General features: G+C 35.6%; 1 protein-coding gene and 1 long non-coding RNA gene across 7 annotated transcripts in view; one reads left to right on the top strand and one right to left on the bottom strand.

Moving 5' to 3' along the window:
• LOC110452118 (transcriptional coactivator YAP1-like) overlaps nucleotides 1-18,098 on the bottom strand; it is a 43,762-nt gene that overhangs the window by 12,345 nt on the left and 13,319 nt on the right. For 4 of the 6 annotated variants that reach the window (XM_021500454.1, XM_021500456.1, XM_021500452.1 and 1 more), the window contains exons 2-3: nucleotides 16,244-16,294; nucleotides 606-835 (exon numbers count right to left, since the gene is read on the bottom strand). In XM_021500454.1, coding sequence (XP_021356129.1) covers nucleotides 606-835; nucleotides 16,244-16,294 — 281 coding nt within the window. The remainder of the gene's footprint in view (nucleotides 1-605; nucleotides 836-16,243; nucleotides 16,295-18,098) is intronic. The other 2 variants (XM_021500455.1, XM_021500457.1) reach the window with 1 other exon arrangement.
• LOC110452120 lies at nucleotides 8,526-10,619 on the top strand. The gene is made up of 3 exons (XR_002463141.1): nucleotides 8,526-8,960; nucleotides 8,991-9,828; nucleotides 10,555-10,619. It is a non-coding gene; the product is annotated as an uncharacterized LOC110452120 (long non-coding RNA).

Here is an 18,098-nt window from a genome sequence, read left to right as displayed (position 1 = left end):
TTCGTAAATATATGATACACATTGAATTCACTCGATATTTTTCCCCAAATAAAATAAAACCTTTAAGGCAGGCAATAGCGTTACAGCATTAGTAGCACTGTACATGATAGACTAGTGATGTAAAATGAAGTTTTTTCAGTGGAGCCTGATCACTTCTCTAAAAGTTACCTAATTCAAAACACTAGAAGCAGTTAAGGATTAAACCTACCTAATTAAAAACATAACACTTGTCATTTGAAAGTTATCTCTCTTTAAACAAAGTAATTAGCATTATAAATTGAACTGGTGTAAATCAATTTCTTGTGTTGTATCTTTCAACTGTATTGTTTATGAAGTTTTCAAATGATAACTGGGTTATTAACAAACTCTTCAAACATTATGGGTTACTTGCCCCTTGTGAACAGATATCTTCCTGCACAATGATTTGTAGTTTAAACACTTATTAAATTAGAATCATCCAATTGTTTAATAAAACTTTTCTTGATCCTTAAATTTCAGATTTCTTTCAACATATCTTCTTTATTTTCCTTCAAAAAGCCATTACAAGTGCAAAGATACCTGTTAGGAAGGGAGGTAAGGTGACTCTTTCCGTGTAAAGGACTTACGTATTCTTGGATCGTACCAACTCGTGGTGCGTTCATGGTGATTTATGTAGTAAATGTCTCCTTCGGGTGTGCTTGCTTGTTCCCATCCCTGGGGCAGGGAGTCGAGGTTAAGGTTCTGCATGGAGACGTTGGGAGACTGCTGCGAAGAGGGTGGGCTTTGTTGACTATTGAGGGCGGTTGTGCTGACGGCTTTACGGGGATCTTGCCAGGTTGTGGATTGTGTGAGATGACTGAAACACACAACAGATTTGCAAAACATGAAAGATACTGAACTGGTGCTGATAAATATGAAAATGTGGCCATGATATACCTAGATGTATGACAATTGTTATTGTCAGGATATACCAGTAGTGTACCATGACATATTGTAATACCAATATAACATATCACAACACATTGTCAAATAGTGTAAACTGTTTTTAGAAAATGGAGATTAATTCTGTAGATTGTGTTGTCAATACAGTCCAGAACTTGTTTATAGACATTTCAATAAAAAAAAAAATCAATGCCTTAATGTTTCATTCAAGATCAGGGTCTTTTGATTTCTCTTTTACGTTCAAAAAGTCTTCTTAATACAGACGATAGTTTGCTATAAAATTTACAAATAATAAGGATTGCTTGTTTAAAAATCTTCAAAAAAGGTTTTTATTTAATTCTTTATTATTTGTATCCATTATCACATCAACAGTAAGAAGATAAATATATACATTTTTTTTTTCGTTTTTTTTTTTTTTTTTTTTTTTTAAAAAAAAAGGGANGAGTGAATTTTCAACTCAAATTTGGGAGACAAATATCACAATTTGAAGTTAAATTAGATGCCACAAATATTTGACAGACAAATGGTCTGTATAGGACACTTGAAACAAGAATTTTCTTTATATAAGGAAGTTAGCTTCATCAATGACACAAAGAATATTGACATACCCCAGTATCTTGCACACAAACAAATAATATAATCTCAATTTACTATTTTTCTAGAACAAAAACAGAAACACAGATCAAAGTCAGATTTTTTTCCCCATAAAAACAACAGGATGTTTAGTACATCGCTATGAGCTTACCACAGAATTATTATTTTTAAACAGGGGCCACAGTTGAGCATTTTTTTCTACAAGTTAACCCTGGGAAAGGAAATGGCAAACACCACTGGGTGTTAAACTCATAATTGCTAATGTCGGTAACAGTTCCGGTTTTAAAAGTTAAAAAAACATCTTCCCATCATTTCTTCACAGCAGATTTCAGGAAGAAAAGTGGGTTTATAATTGATGATAAAACAGGTTGCTAATTCAAAACAGGAGCTGGCCACTCAAACCATGTGTATACCCCACTGTGCTGGAGAAAACTCTCAATGAACAACTTTACAGGTTAATATTTGGAATTCATTATAATTTTACCTAAATTCAATTGATCATTTTCAGTGTATTTCTTCAAAATGTTGATCATTAATTACATACTCTTGAGAACGGATTTTCATATAAGCTTATGTTTATATTCATTTGGCCAACGACTGATTTGAAACAAATCTGTATTAAGGTAACACGGTAGCTTCTTCTTACATTACATGTCATGATTACTGAATTTTGTTTACATAACTGGATTTTATCAAAAAATCGCCGTAGATATTATACCTTTCTCAGAAGTTAGCATTTAAACAGATATCTTCCAGAGCATCAAATTCAAATAGAAATGATGTGACATGCTTGTTTTATTCCTTTCGTTTAAGGTGGAGTGTCTCTCCACTCTTTACAGTATACAGGCCTTTATTGTTTTTTTAATTAAGTTACAATGGATGGTATATCCTCATACAAAGGCAATTATCTGATCATAGCCTAGTAAAAATATCATTGAGAAAATGGATATTATAGTAAAATTATATCTTTCGCATATGACACTTTGTTATAATAAATGGACAAGCAACTCCAAATAAGAAAACTGCCGAACAATTGGAACTCTTCTTTTTGGAGATACAACATAGAACGCTAGGACACTCTACCTTAATATAAGTCTGTCATTGTCACCAGTTTGACCTTTCCCAGCCTGGTAAACTACTTGACATGTACATCTGAAGGATGACTCCCACTGCTACTAGACAGATAAGTAGTCCAAGCTATGCATTGGTCTTTTTGTCTCTCATCCTAATTGTTTACAATGCACATTTCAAGTACGCATTTCTATAAATAATCAATGATGACCCCCACACACTATATGTAAAGCGATACCTTATTCTAAATACAGAACAAATAAATATTTAAAACTCTTAATGGATTACACTTAACTATCAAGTATAAAATTGGGCATCAAAAAGCTTTTGAAATATTCTTCACAAAAAGTCTCTAAAGGACAAATGTAAAACAGCTCTCACGATACTTATAAACACGATTGTTTTGAATTGGAGCTAATTTCATCTACTCCCACACACGCATAGTTTGACTGACCCAATAAAATTCAACCACATGTCAGAAAAAAATGTACTTAGGGCACAGAAATTCTTGGGAGTTGACTCAATACTTGGTTGTCTGGGAATACGGGTGACCCCGTGACCTTAAACCGTACACGCCTGATTGCCCCACCAGAGAAAATCATGCTCCAGTCTGTCTCCTCTTGATCTCACAATAAACAAATCTTACATCTCGAGTGCTCCTTTATTGTCCCTATGCATGTAAATATGTCCAATTCTATTCAATTTCCTAGCTATAGAAACCCATTGAGACTAGGGATATATCGCATGCTCCCTCATAGGGCCAGCCTATATCTTGAAGAGTTGTACGCATGTTATTGCATGTAAAAATGCAAATGGGGTGGCTAAAACATACATGCACACACGATAAGATTTAGTCAAAGGAAAAGATCAAGAGACTGTAAAATACTTTCCATTAGTTCATAGTTAGGCTTTAAGTAAAACAGGAACATTATTTGCCAATTTCATTTCTTCAATTATTTCCGTGCTGTTCCAATTTATCAACCTTCGCTAAATCTGTTTCTTTTCCATTTACATACCCTTGTATTATTTATTTTTAATATATTTTAGATAATTTTCATAATTTGTAGATAATTGTTTTAAATATACATCAGTTGTACTTCATATATTTTTTCTTTTAACCTTTCAACAATGTCCTGGGAAGGAAAGCTGAAGTTAATCATATGCCATTAAATTGGTTTGTTATGTTAAACGAAAAATACTTGTAGACAGTGTAATAAATCTCAATTATGTAGAAACACTATATATATTTTAAAATAATTGACCATATTTGGTGTCTTTAGAATCCAAGATGGCAATGTTCGCATATAGACATTTACATAAAGAGCATGTGCATTCTCCTCTATACAGGCACCAGTTATAATTAGTTGCCAGTTTCTACGAGATAAATTTACCTAGTCCTGTAGATTATCTTTTACCAAAAGGTTTGCGAAATCAAAGTCTTACTTGTTTCGTTAAAATTCAAATGAAATGGAAACACATTAAGATCAATTTTATGAATCTCATATCAGGGGTTTGCAAAAAATATTCATAAACAATGTGATGTATCGGCCAGGATCAAAACGCAAGAAGAACACTCCTATACTGCGTGTGCATCTGAAACTATGCAGCCATATCGTTTCTAAAAAATGCAGAAACCTTTAGGAATGATGGGCAAAGCGTTCCATCATTTTCATTATTACGTCAAGTAAACATTGGTAATCACCGTGTACATACTAGTTTTATTCCAACAAGTCTACATCTTAATGGGAGATAACTCTTGACAGATACCGTTATAGAACCCACATAGTTATTTATAGCTGTATCCCGCCTTGATTTAGACATTTTGTGGCTACTTTCAATCCAAAGTTTAGTTTTGATAATATTTTAGCAGATGCTTGAGGTTATTTTGAGTCGGTTTATCTATGATGTTCTGCAGGATGCTTTGGATTCTGTCCAAATGATATGACAAGAGAAAATCCCATATTTTTTCATCCATCATATTTTTACATGCAGATACATCACATATAAGTACACCCGGCCAAAAAGAAGATCTAGTAATGCTATAGGCATAAACCCAAACTGTACCTCAAAAATATCAAACGCTTCATGTCGGACATTGAATATGAAAATCTAAGATTATATCGCAAATGTTGTAGAATTTATTTTTGGAACCTGTCTGAGATGTACATCTGTATACCAATGTATGTTCCGATCTTGCACTGGTTCACTTAACGATGTTTAAATTGAACGATTTACCTGCTTAAGTTTCTGCTATTAACTCCAAAGAGCATGATCTCTATTTAATGACGGTGAGGTTTCCAGTGAATTTAAACAAATATTACCAACTTGAAACTACTGCTATAAACAAATCTCTCTACATGGTTTTGAGGAACTTTCAAAATGATCTTATATTTAAAGATGTTGTTTCAGATTTCATAAGAAATATTTGAGTTCAGTATCCTAGAAGATTCAGGTCAGTCAAGCACACCACGTGTTTCTGCATCCAAAGCTGAAATTCAAATTCCTGACAATAAACCTACCTACTTTCTTTAATATATTTTTAATAATGTAGTAATTTGTGTTCATAGCTAATGTGGACAGATGAATTTCTTACCCTACGAATTAATTTATATATAAATGAAATCCTTAAAAACAATTTGAATGTTACATGAAGTTCTTGGCCTCACTTTGCCTATTCGATTGCTAATTTGGGAAAATTTATATAACTACTTTCCCAATAGTAGGAGTTTAGCATATCACACAAAATTGTAATATTCTATCTTTCATAATCTATTTTCTTGTATTTTTCCATCAGAAATGCCCCAAAAGTAAAAACTTCAACAAATTAGAAATGATTTCTTCTTCAAAGACACTTGAGAACAACAGTACCCGCTATATCCTATAACATGTACTAGTAAGCTAGTAACCTCCTACTTCCATCCCTCCCCCCTCCACTCTCTATGTGTTACAGACTGTACATGTGTTGGCTTTGTCTGCACAGCTGCTGGATCTAGCTGTGTGTGGCTAACATAGGTCAGTTCCAGTTTTTTCCCATTGATGCTGGGACAGAAACAGAGATAATACAATCAGACCAGAACCCCATCTGGTGTAAGCAGGCATGCTTGTTCTGCATGTTTTATCACCATAACACTCCGGAGTGAAATTTTCTCTACATTTTCTTCAAGTGAGATTTTCTGAACAATTTCTCTATTTAGTGAAATTTCCTTCACAAGAATATCAAATATTTATAACCTTCATTTTAATGAATCAAATACGATAAAAATCTGACCTAAAATTGGCATCATGTGAAGATATTTATCTTCATATTTATATTTTGGATAATTTCACTTTAAATATTCCTCTCTCATCCTCTCCCCTCCCCCGCCCCCTACCATTCTAACCCTACTCTACCACCCCCTTCCTCCCTCCCCTATGCTAACAACAACATCCAAATACCCTATATGTTACATACATAACCCTTCCCTTGTCCAGTTATTCTGTGCCTCTTGGTAAAGATTTGGTGTAGCAGCCTCAGGTCTGTGATTATCAACAGTATTGAGATGAAGGCGTTTATCAGCAGAGTTCAGCAGGATTTACCTATAAACACTGCATGCAATATTCCTGTTTACCTTTTACAGGGTGTGTTGTGATGGAGGTAATTACTGGGCACAACTAGAAATAGTAATATTTTAGCGAGGTCCAATCACCTACTGTAAATGTACTTATTTTAGTGCACACATATTTTAAGCGAAGTATCCGATTTTAATAGCGCATTGATGAATTGGCACACCAAAATATATGCAACAGGTGGCAATTCACAGAAATGCCAGTTGGAGCTAACATTATTCAGCGCAATAGATAAAGCACAAAAAGCACTCAAATGTGACTACCACTAAAATGTTCAAACGTGCACTATCGGACTGATTTCCATCAGAGCTCTCTCAATAATCTTTTTCTCTCCATTTCTTACATATTTCTGTTCTGTATTTTAGATTCCATTGACTTACCAATATTGTTAAAGTTGTGAAGTTATTGGTGGCTGGCTCTAACTAAGTTACAGTAGTATGTATATTTCACCAGAACTTTTCAATTCCTATTCCTAACTCATTGTTTTCACTTCCTATTTTCTTATGTCCATTTTCACAGCCTATTGCCTCCCATTTCTACTTTTAAACAGATTTTGTTTGGTCACACGTCACCAATATTACACCCGGTCTATATAAATATTCCTTCATATTTGTTTTAAGTGAGCACTTTTCTTCATATCCTATCTGTGATTCCCACTGCAGTTATATATAATTACTGAATCCTTTAGCTACAGTATCACTGAGACAGGTTATCTCCCTTGATAACCTTGATTACTTGTACATTTCTGTGATGTCATAACCAAATGCCCTAGGTTCAAAACCACCAAAGCAGCTTGGGGCCATTTGCAGCTATCCTAAGATCAGTTTAAAATGTACTTAGAGACACCAGGTATGTCATAACAAGTATTATATCCTCTCAACCAGCAGTAATCAACATGGTGAGTTATCTCCCCCTAATGATCCTAAAGAACTGATCTTAATAATGTATTTGTTAATGGTATTAGGGACTATGCACCTATTGACACTTGCAAAGTTTTATAATGTTGTCATTGTTATTCACAACGAAGTAAAAAAAAAATGCATAAAGAGTGATCTCCCTTGTTTTAAATGAGAGTTGTACCTATTGACACCTGTGTTGTTATTATCAGATCCTGTACTAATGTTAGTACACCTTCCAGCAGTAGTTCACTACCCAGTGACGATTAGCCCCGCTGACTGTACTAGCCACATAATAGTTGTGTATACACGGCTCAGATTAAAAAATACATTTTTCACACTTGGTCACCCTTGAGAGGTGAAGATCAATGACCCAACACCTATCAACAAGGTATATACTACAAATCCCTCCCACAGCTGTTTCTCTGCTGGTTTATATATATATATCTATAATGCTCCGTTTCTTAAACCATTCACAATGACCTGGCTAAGTACAAAACATTTATTTACCATAAAACTTGTATCTGAATAAAATTTGGGGCAAGTTTTTCTCACAGATTATTTACACTGGTAGAGAATATGTTGTTCTTGTTCCCAGACAACCATCCAAACTGTACTAACCTATCTGTGGTGGCCCACACTTACCACAGGCCGATGGTTACACCCATTAATACAACACTTTCCTCACTTGACACTATTAATAAACTCCTACACACTGATCATAAATTTTCTATATTTACCAACATGTCCAGTTCTTCCCCAGACAATTATATATAGCTTTAACTCATTCACCCCTGAAATTTCATATTGAACTATTCCAACCTGTGGATTGGAAGAGTTCAAATGTGTCTTCAGGGATGAATGAGTTAATTAATAGTTTGTAAATGATTACAACATTGAGATCTGAAGTGCATTTATGTGTAACATAGCATACATAAACTGAATGACTGAACAAATCATCATATTAACTTTATGAAAACGAAACATTGTTATACAGATTTCGATAGAAATTGACTTACCTCTTTAACCCCTGAAATTTCATATTGAACTTATTCAAACCTTTGAATTGGAAGAGTTCCATTATGTCTTTCTTCAGGGGTGAATGAATTGAGTTAATAAACACTTAATCTGTTGTATATGCCCTTAACCTGTTGTCTGGTCTCATCCCATCCCCTCACCATAACTAAATGTCAACTTACCTGTATATAGAAGTGTCTATTATTTTTGCATTTTTTCCTTTTTGGAAGGTTCTCCAAGGCACTTAATGGGTTGCATATTGTCTCTAAAACACCTATCTATTGGCTAACTGTCAACATCTACATACTTATATTAGCACTGTATGTTTTCTCCCCGACCTTGTCACAAGTGTATAAAAAGACTATTCATCATTTAAAATCTTTATATTTATAGAAAACATATCACAATGCCATACTTATCTGCTATGAAAATAAATCAGTTTCAAAATTCTAATTAAAGAATTAAAGAAAACATATCTGCTTATTAATGAAAATGCATCACAAAGACATAGCTTCAAGCAGCTAAAGTTTGACTGTGCAAAAAATTAACCATGCATACAGTATATCTTCAAGACTTTCCAGACCTTTTTATTATTATATTACACTTGCCTGCATAACTGGGTCCCACTACAAATTGTATGCACAACATTACTTATACATGTAATATATCAGTGTTATATTATTAGCACAGCCTTTTAACAGATTGAGTCGACATCCCAATCCTGCAGTTATTCTGAAAATCATACAGAAAACATGTATGGCAAATCCTCATTTGTTCGGACATCTACAGTATATTTAGTGTTCCCTGGAGTAAGGTCAGGACATCTACAGTACATTTAGTGTTCCCTGGAGTAAGGTCAGTATATTTAGTGTTTCCTGGAGTAAGGTCAGGACATCTACAGTATATTTAGCGTGCCCTGGAGTAAGGTCAGGACAGTTTATTTAGTGTTCCCTTGAGTAAAGTCAGGACATCTACAGTATATTTAGTGTTCCCAGGAGTAGGTCAGGACATCTACAGTATATTTAGCGTTCCCTGGAGTAAGGTCAGGACAGTTTATTTAGTGTTCCCTGGAGTAAAGTCAGGACATCTACAGTATATTTAATGTTCCCTGGAGTAAGGTCAGGACATCTACAGTACATTTAGTGTTCCCTGGAGTAAGGTCAGGACATCAACAGTATATTTAGCATTCCCTTGAGTAAGGTACCGGTCAGGACAGTATATTTAGTGTTCCCTGGAGTAAGGTCAGGGCATCTATGTGTAAAATATTTAGTGTTCCCTGGAGTAAGTTCAGGACATCTACAGTATATTTAGTGTCCCCTGGAGAAAGGTCAGGGCATCTAAAGTATATTAAGTGTTCCCTGGAGTAAGGTCAGGACATCTACAGTATATTTAGTGTTCCCTTCAATAAGGTCAGAACATCTACAGTATATTTAGTGTTCCCTGGAGTAAGGTCAGGACATCTACAGTATAAGTACTGCACCCTTGAATAAGGTCAGGACATCTACAGTATATTAAGTGTTCCCTTGAGTAAGGTCAGGACATCTACAGTATATTTAGTGTTCCCTTCAATAAGGTCAGAACATCTACAGTATATTTAGTGGACAGGACATCTACAGTATATTTAGTGTTCCCTGGAGAAGGGTCAGGAAATCTACAGTATATTTAGTGTTCCCTTGATTAAGGTCAGGACATCTACAGTATATCTAGTGTTCCCTGGAGTAAGGTCATGACATCTATGTGTTGTGTATTTAATGTTCCCTGGAGTAAGGTCAGTACATCTATGTGTAGTGTATTTAGTGTTCCCTGGAGTAGGGTCAGGACATCTATGTGTAGTAAATTTATTATTCCCTGGAGTAAGGTCAGGAAATCTATGTGTAGTTAATTTATTGTTCCCTGGAGTAAGGTCAGAACAACAACAGTAATTTAGTGTTCCCTGGAGTAAGTTCAGGACATCTACAGTATATATAGTGTTCCCTGGAGAAGGGTCAGGAAATCTACAGTATATTTATTGTTCCCTGGAGAAATGTCAGGAATTCTACAGTATATTTAGTGTTCCCTTCAATAAGGTCAGAGCATCTGCGGTTTATTTAGTGGACAGGACATCTACAGTATATTTAGAGTTCTCTTGAGTAAGGTCAGGACCTCTACAGCATATTTAGTGTTCCATGGAGTAAGGTCAGGAACGTATATTTAGTGTTCCTCGAGAAAGGTTAGGACAATATATTTAGTGTTCACTGGAGTAAGGACAGGACATCTACAGTATATTGAGTGTGCTCTGGAGTAAGGTCAGGATATCTATTATTTAGTGTTCCCTGGAGTAGGGTCAGGACATCTACAGTATATTAAGTGTTCCCTTGAGTCAGGTCAGGACATCTACAGTATATCAAGTGTTCCCTGGAGTAAGGTCATGACATCTATGTGTTGTGTATTTAATGTTCCCTGGAGTAAGGTGAGGACATCTACAGTATGTTTAGTGTTCCCAGGAGTAGGTCAGGACATCTACAGTATATCTAGTGTTCCCTGGAGTAAGGTCAGAACAACAACAGTAATTTAGTGTTCCCTGGATTAAGGTCAGGACATCTACAGTATGTTTAGTGGACAGGACATCTACAGTATATTTAGTGTTCCATGGAGTAAGGTCAGGAAAGTATATTTAGTGTTCCTCGAGTAAGGTTAGGACAATATATTTAGTGTTCACTGGAGTAAGGACAGGACATCTACAGTATATTGAGTGTGCTCTGGAGTAAGGTCAGGATATCTATGTGTAGTATATCTAGTGTTCCCTGGAGTAAGGTCAGGACATCTATGTGTAGTTAATTTATTGTTCCCTGGAGTAAGGTCAGGACATCTATGTGTAGTAAATTTATTGTTCCCTGGAGTAAGGTCAGAACATCTATGTGTAGTATATTTTATGTTCCGGGGAGTAAGGACAGGACATCTACTGTATATTTAGTGTGCTCTGGAGTAAGGTCAGGATATCTATGAGTAGTATATCTAGTTTTTCCTGGAGTAAGGTCAGGACATCTATGTGTAGTAAATTTATTATTCCCTGGATTAAGGTCAGGACACTCTACAGTATATTTAGTGTTCCCTGGAGTAAGGTCAGGACATCTATGTGTTGTGTATTTAATGTTCCCTGGAGTAAGGTCAGAACATCTACAGTATATTTAGTGTTCCCTGGAGTAAGGTCAGGACATCTATGTGTAGTAAATTTATTATTCCCTGGAGTAAGGTCAGGACACTCTACAGTATATCAAGTGTCCCCTTGAGTAAGGTCAGGACATCTACAGTATAGTGTTCCCTGGAGTAAGGTCAGGACATCTGCAGTATATTTAGTGTCCCCTGGAGTAAGGTCAGGACCTCTACAGTATATTTAGTGTTCCCTTGAGTAAGGTCAGGACATCTACAGTATAGTGTTCCCTGGAGTAAGGTCAGGACATCTGCAGTATATTTAGTGTCCCCTGGAGTAAGGTCAGGACCTCTACAGTATATTTAGTGTCCCCTGGAGTAGGGTCAGGAAATCTACAGTATATTTAGTGTTCCCTGGAGTGAGGTCAGGAAATCTACAGTATATTTAGTGTTCCCTGGAGTGAGGTCAGGAAATCTACAGTATATTTAGTGTTCCCTGGAGTGAGGTCAGGAAATCTACAGTATATTTAGTGTTCCCTTGATTAAGGTCAGGACATCTACAGTATATTTAGTGTCCCCTGGAGTAAGGTCAGGACCTCTACAGTATATTTAGTGTTCCCTTGAGTAAGGTCAGGACATCTACAGTAGATTTAGTGTTCCATGGAGTAAGGTCAGGACATCTACAGTATATTAGGTGTTCCCTGGAGTAAGGTCAGAACATCTATGTGTAGTATATTGAGTAAGGTCAGGACATCTATGTGTAGTAAATTTATTACTCCCTGGAGTAAGGTCAGGACACTCTACAGTATATCAAGTGTCCCCTTGAGTAAGGTCAGGACATCTACAGTATATTTAATGTTCCCTGGAGTAGGGTCAGGACATCTACAGTATATTTATTGTCCCCTGGAGTAAGGTCAGGCATCTATGTGTAGTATATCTAGTGTTCCCTGGAGTAAGGTCAGGACATCTACAGCATATTTAGTGTTCCCTGGAGTAAGGTCAGGACACTCTACAGTATATTTAGTGTTCCCTTGAGTAAGGTCAGGACATCTACAGTAGATTTAGTGTTCCATGGAGTAAGGTCAGGACATCTACAGTATATCAAGTGTCCCCTGGAGTAAGGTCAGGACATCTACAGTATATAAAGTGTTCCCTGGAGTAAGGTCAGGACATCTATCTGTAGTAAATTTATTATTCCCTGGAGTAAGGTCAGGACACTCTACAGTATATCAAGTGTCCCCTTGAGTAAGGTCAGGACATCTACAGTATAGTGTTCCCTGGAGTAAGGTCAGGACATCTGCAGTATATTTAGTGTCCCCTGGAGTAAGGTCAGGACCTCTACAGTATATTTAGTGTACCCTGGAGTAGGGTCAGGAAATCTACAGTATATTTAGTGTTCCCTGGAGTGAGGTCAGGAAATCTACAGTATATTTAGTGTTCCCTTGATTAAGGTCAGGACATCTACAGTATATTTAGTGTTCTCTTGAGTAAGGTCAGGACCTCTACAGTATATTTAGTGTTCCCTGGAGTAGGGTCAGGAAATCTACAGTATATTTAGTGTTCCCTTGATTAAGGTCAGGACATCTACAGTATATTTAGTGTTCGCTGGAGTAAGGTCAGGAAATCTACAGTATATTTAGTGTTCCCTTGATTAAGGTCAGGACATCTACAGTATATTTAGTGTTCGCTGGAGTAAGGTCAGGAAATCTACAGTATATTTAGTGATCCCTGGAGTAAGGTCAGGACATCTACAGTATATAAAGTGTTCCCTGGAGTAAGGTCAGGACATCTATGTGTAGTAAATTTATTGTTCCCTGGAGTAAGGTCAGAACATCTATGTGTAGTATATTTAATGTTCAGGGGAGTAAGGACAGGACATCTACTGTATATTTAGTGTGCTCTGGAGTAAGGTCAGGAAATCTACAGTATATTTAGTGTTCCCTGGAGTAAGGTCAGGACATCTACAGTATATTTAGTGTTCCCTGGAATAGGTCAGGAAATCTAAAGTATATTTAGTGTTCCCTGGAGTAAGGTCAGGACATCTACAGTATATTAAGTGTTCCCTGGAGTAAGGTCAGGATATCTATGTGTAGTATTTCTAGTGTTCCCTTGAGTAAGGTCAGGACATCTATCTGTAGTAAATTTATTATTCNTCCCTGGAGTAAGGTCAGGATATCTATGTGTAGTATTTCTAGTGTTCCCTGGAGTAAGGTCAGGACATCTATCTGTAGTAAATTTATTATTCCCTGGAGTAAGGTCAGGACACTCTACAGTATATTTAGTGTTCCCTTGAGTAAGGTCAGGACATCTACAGTATATTTAGTGTTCCCTGGAGTAGGGTCAGGACATCTACAGTATATTTAGTGTTCCCTGGAGTAAGGTCAGGCATCTATGTGTAGTATATTTATTGTTCCCTGGAGTAAGGTCAGGACATCTACAGTATATTTATCGTTCCCTGGAGTAAGGTCAGGACATCTACAGTATATAAAGTGTTCCCTGGAGTAAGGTCAGCACCTCTACAGTATATTTAGTGTTCCATGGAGTAAGGTCAGGACATCTACAGTATATTACGTGTCTCCTGGAGTAGGGTCAGGACATCTACAGTATATAAAGTGTTCCCTGGAGTAAGGTCAGGATATCTACAGTATATTTAGTGTTCCATGGAGTAAGGTCAGGACATCTACAGTATATCTAGTGTTCCCTGGAGTAAGGTCAGAACATCTACAGTATATTTAGTGTTCCCTGGAGTAAGATCAGAACATCTACAGTATATTTAATGTTCCCTGGAGTAGGGTCAGGACATCTACAGTATATTTATTGTTATCTTGAGTAAGGTCAGGACATCTACAGTATATTACGTGTCTCCTGGAGTTTTTGGCAATCTGATATATTTTATTTTTTCATGACATCAATATGAACATCGATACATTGATCATGATCCCTAGTGAAACGTACATTTCCCTCAGACTAGATTACTGTGTACACACAAACGATGCAGCTGTCCCCAATCTATTGCCAATATTGTGTCAGGAATACACATATAATATATGTACACATCTATCTAGTTCTGTGTGTACATCAGGGAAAACCCAGTAACATAGTGCCGAGATATCAACAGGCGCAAAAATGTAGGTTAAAGCATTGATTTATAATTTATCACTAGCGGGACAGTCTGAGTCACACAGCAGCTTGACTTGTTTCATTGGTATGCCGTGTGTGCTGAAGAATGTATTTGTACCCGCTTCCTGTGTTACGCACACTACGGTAAATACTACGATATGCATAAAGATACATTCAGATCTGTCATTCAAGAATGTCTACTATGTGAGGTAAACCAGGAGATTTTACAAAAAAAATCTGACTTTTCATTCAAAACATTTCAAGTTTTACTAGTTTGACTGAACAACCATCTTTTTTCCTGTTTGTAGGGATCTGTCTCAAACAAATTTCAAAATTCTACAAGAAATGGACAAATATGTTATAAAAGTGTTCAGCATTTGTTGTTCTGAAATTGAATTAATTTTTAACAAAAGACATCAGTTTTGTTCTATAATTGTCTTTTGCAATTCTCCATTTCACTTGAAATTTCAAGTCTATTATACATTTCAAATATATCAGAAATATTTTATAATCTAAATCCTTTAATACACAATTCACATACAGAAATGAAACCCTAAAGTGCCAGAAACCTTGGGTTCATTTAGGCAGCATGCCCGAGATTGGTATAAAGTAGACAAACTTTACAAACCCCTCCATTCAGACAGACTAGCAGGCAACACAACTGTCAACAATACATTCATCGAGCCAGTTAAGTTACAATTTTTTTTCATGCACAGCTTAAAACTCATTCTACATGAAGTCATTGTTGTTATCGAGTTTCTGAGGAATGCCCTAAAAGATTACGAATATTACTCCAAGAACTATTACGGTTCACTCCCCTGACAGATAGAGACTGACGTGCATGAACAACAATGAAAATCATACCCTTATTTTGCTGAAATTTAATCTTTCATTCAGTTTGGTGGTTGCTTTTTTTAAGAATTTCAAGACCTGTGGAGAAAGACATTATCTTTTTTTCCCTTCCATCTAGACTCAAAATTTTAGGTCTTAAATACAATTCTCATATTCTTGAAATTTAAGTCCTATGACTAAACGCATGATGCATATTTCTTATAACTTTATACCCATATAAGTTATTTGGTATGTCCCCCTTATATATGGGTTAATATTTGATTTACAACCAAGGAATTATCAGACATTGTATCTACTTGAAGCACTGATAAAAATTATTTAACTAATTCACCCCTGTAGACCATAATGAACTCTTCCATATCAATGCATGAGTCTACTTAAGTTACATAGGGGTGAAAGGGTTAACTCATTCACTCCTGAAATTTCATAATGAACTTTTCAAACTTTTGAATTGGAGGAGTTCAAATGTGTTTTCAGGGGTGAATGAGTTAAAAACCTTTTTCAAGAAAGGAAAAAAAAATTATCTTTTATAACAGATTATGTAGATAAAAATACTTCCCTCCACCTCCAACCCTCTTCCCATCAACGTTTTTAACTGAAGCAGATATTTCACAAAAGCTTTCATTGAATAACTGAATGTTTCTATAAAGCAAAAGTCATTAGAAGTTTAAGCCATATATATATATAATGAACATCTAAAAATTAAAAAGGCAAACTAATTATAATTAAAGCTCTGGGCAGGACATGCTTGTAGGATTTCAAAATTACTAACTGTAAACTTCCAACATTTTTGATTTCTTTCAAAAAATATGTTTTTGATATAATTAATATTTTTAAATATAATATGAATATATATATAAATATGAATGAATGTAAGTATATTCCAATCTGGTTAAGATTCCAATATATACTTTTGGAATAATATATTTCCAATATAATTTTTGATATATACGTTTTTAGAGGTGTTATTCTGGCTAGATATGAAGCTACTGGGGAAGATGACAACACTGACCAATGATAATTACTGAAATACATACTTGGAATTGGGTGATGAAGCTTTGTTGAAAATGTCTGGAGGTGGATTTTGCCTAAAATGAAAATTGAACTGAATCATGATCATTTTAGTGTCATACATTCTTAACTTGAACTTAGCCAGAATCTTTTCACAAAGATTGCATCTAGCATGTTTTTTTCTCGTTTCCAACAAACATATCTGCCTCAAAATAATTTATCCGAAGAAAATCTATAACACTGCTGTTATTTACCACTATCAGAAAAATTCTAAATTTGTTACTAAATGTCTGACCAATTAAATCACCTGAGAAATAAAAATTACATCATTGACCAAAAGCATGTAAAACTTTTGACCAAATAAAGCAACTAATTATAATTATACCTTGCCAAATCAATGCAATTCTGAAATCAAATTCAGGTACTATATAAAAGGTCAACTATAAATTATCTGATCATGTAAAATACTAAATCGTATACAGCTGTCTCAACATCTAACAAATACCGTGTGAAATGGAAACTGAAATGTATTCACAGTCACATGCAATCAAAGCCCGGAAAATCACCAAGTTTATTTACGTTCAACTGAAGCATGCTAACATCACAGTCAATCTCCGATTAATGACTGGGTCAAATTCTGTCTGGTAAAAAGGTTTTCTGTAAGCATCTTCCTCGTCCACAACACACAATTTCCATGTTAAACTAGTTATTTCATTCACCTGAACGGAACAAGACTCTGGATGAAAGGGTCGAGTTTTCTATTGTAAAATAGAGAAACTACTGATAAATGGCTATGATGCTTTGCTTTGTACACTTTATGGGGATATCGTAGACGGGTTTTATGGACAGTATAGGCCGTAACAAAATACATAACTATCAGTCCTCCAGATGTTTACTCCATCTGACCTTGTTACTAGGGGCTAGATAGATTAGGATAATCTTTTTCTCTTCTCCAGGTGTCAATGTTCTTCGCTCACAGTTGTCTACCTAGAATGGAACTCTTTTTTCAAAAACAAACTTCTATAGTATATTGTATCAGCAACTTGAATTGAAAAGAATGAAGAATGAACTGGCAAAGAAGGTGAACTTAGTTCTTTGTTTCATATGTTGTGGTCATTTGATTACGAAGATTTAATACAGGTTTACATTTGTGTTGATCTGTTTATCAATGGAATACTAAATAATTTTGATAAACATCTTGCGAACTTTACAATGGGTAATTGATACTCTGCATGACTAAACTGTACTTTGTCATCATCCCAACCCAAATACCTATTGCCCGATACAGATATCTTTTTTACATTACTGTTCCAATGCCAGCTTTCGACAGATCACCATTATTATTCACGTAAGTATAGCTACCCATTTGGTAACATTAGGCAATTTGTAGCATCAGACACATGACTCATAGGTTGGGCTTGAAGTAGGAGGTGAAATCGGTCCTATATATATTTGTATACTGTTTATATATACAGACAGTATCTGTAGAATCAAAATATGCCGGACCAAGACATGGTATTCAGGTGACCTCTGCATCCCTATGTAACTTTAATAAGCTCTACCATGCATTGATCTGGAGAAGACCATTATGGTCTACAGTGGTGATAAGGTTAACCCTTATAAATCACAGATCCTGTATCCTTTTCATACAAACTGAACGGCTGTATTGTAAAACTGAAGAAATCATTGCAGAAATATGATATTAAGTGAACGGGTTACATTTAGAAATGTACCAAGTCAATATTGGACAATCTTTATTTAAATCCCGAGATTATAATGATATCACAATTCTCAACGTGATGGTGTTTTGGTTGGTTCTGTGTAAAACCCCTGTTCATATATAGGTAGCAGGTCGACCTGGTACTGTACTGACAAAAACAC

Source organism: Mizuhopecten yessoensis, unplaced genomic scaffold (assembly GCF_002113885.1).
Source record: "Mizuhopecten yessoensis strain PY_sf001 unplaced genomic scaffold, ASM211388v2 scaffold6411, whole genome shotgun sequence".
NCBI lineage: Eukaryota > Metazoa > Mollusca > Bivalvia > Pectinida > Pectinidae > Mizuhopecten > Mizuhopecten yessoensis.
The sequence above is the reverse complement of the archived record's forward strand: the minus strand, read 5'-3'. Positions and strand labels throughout refer to the sequence as shown.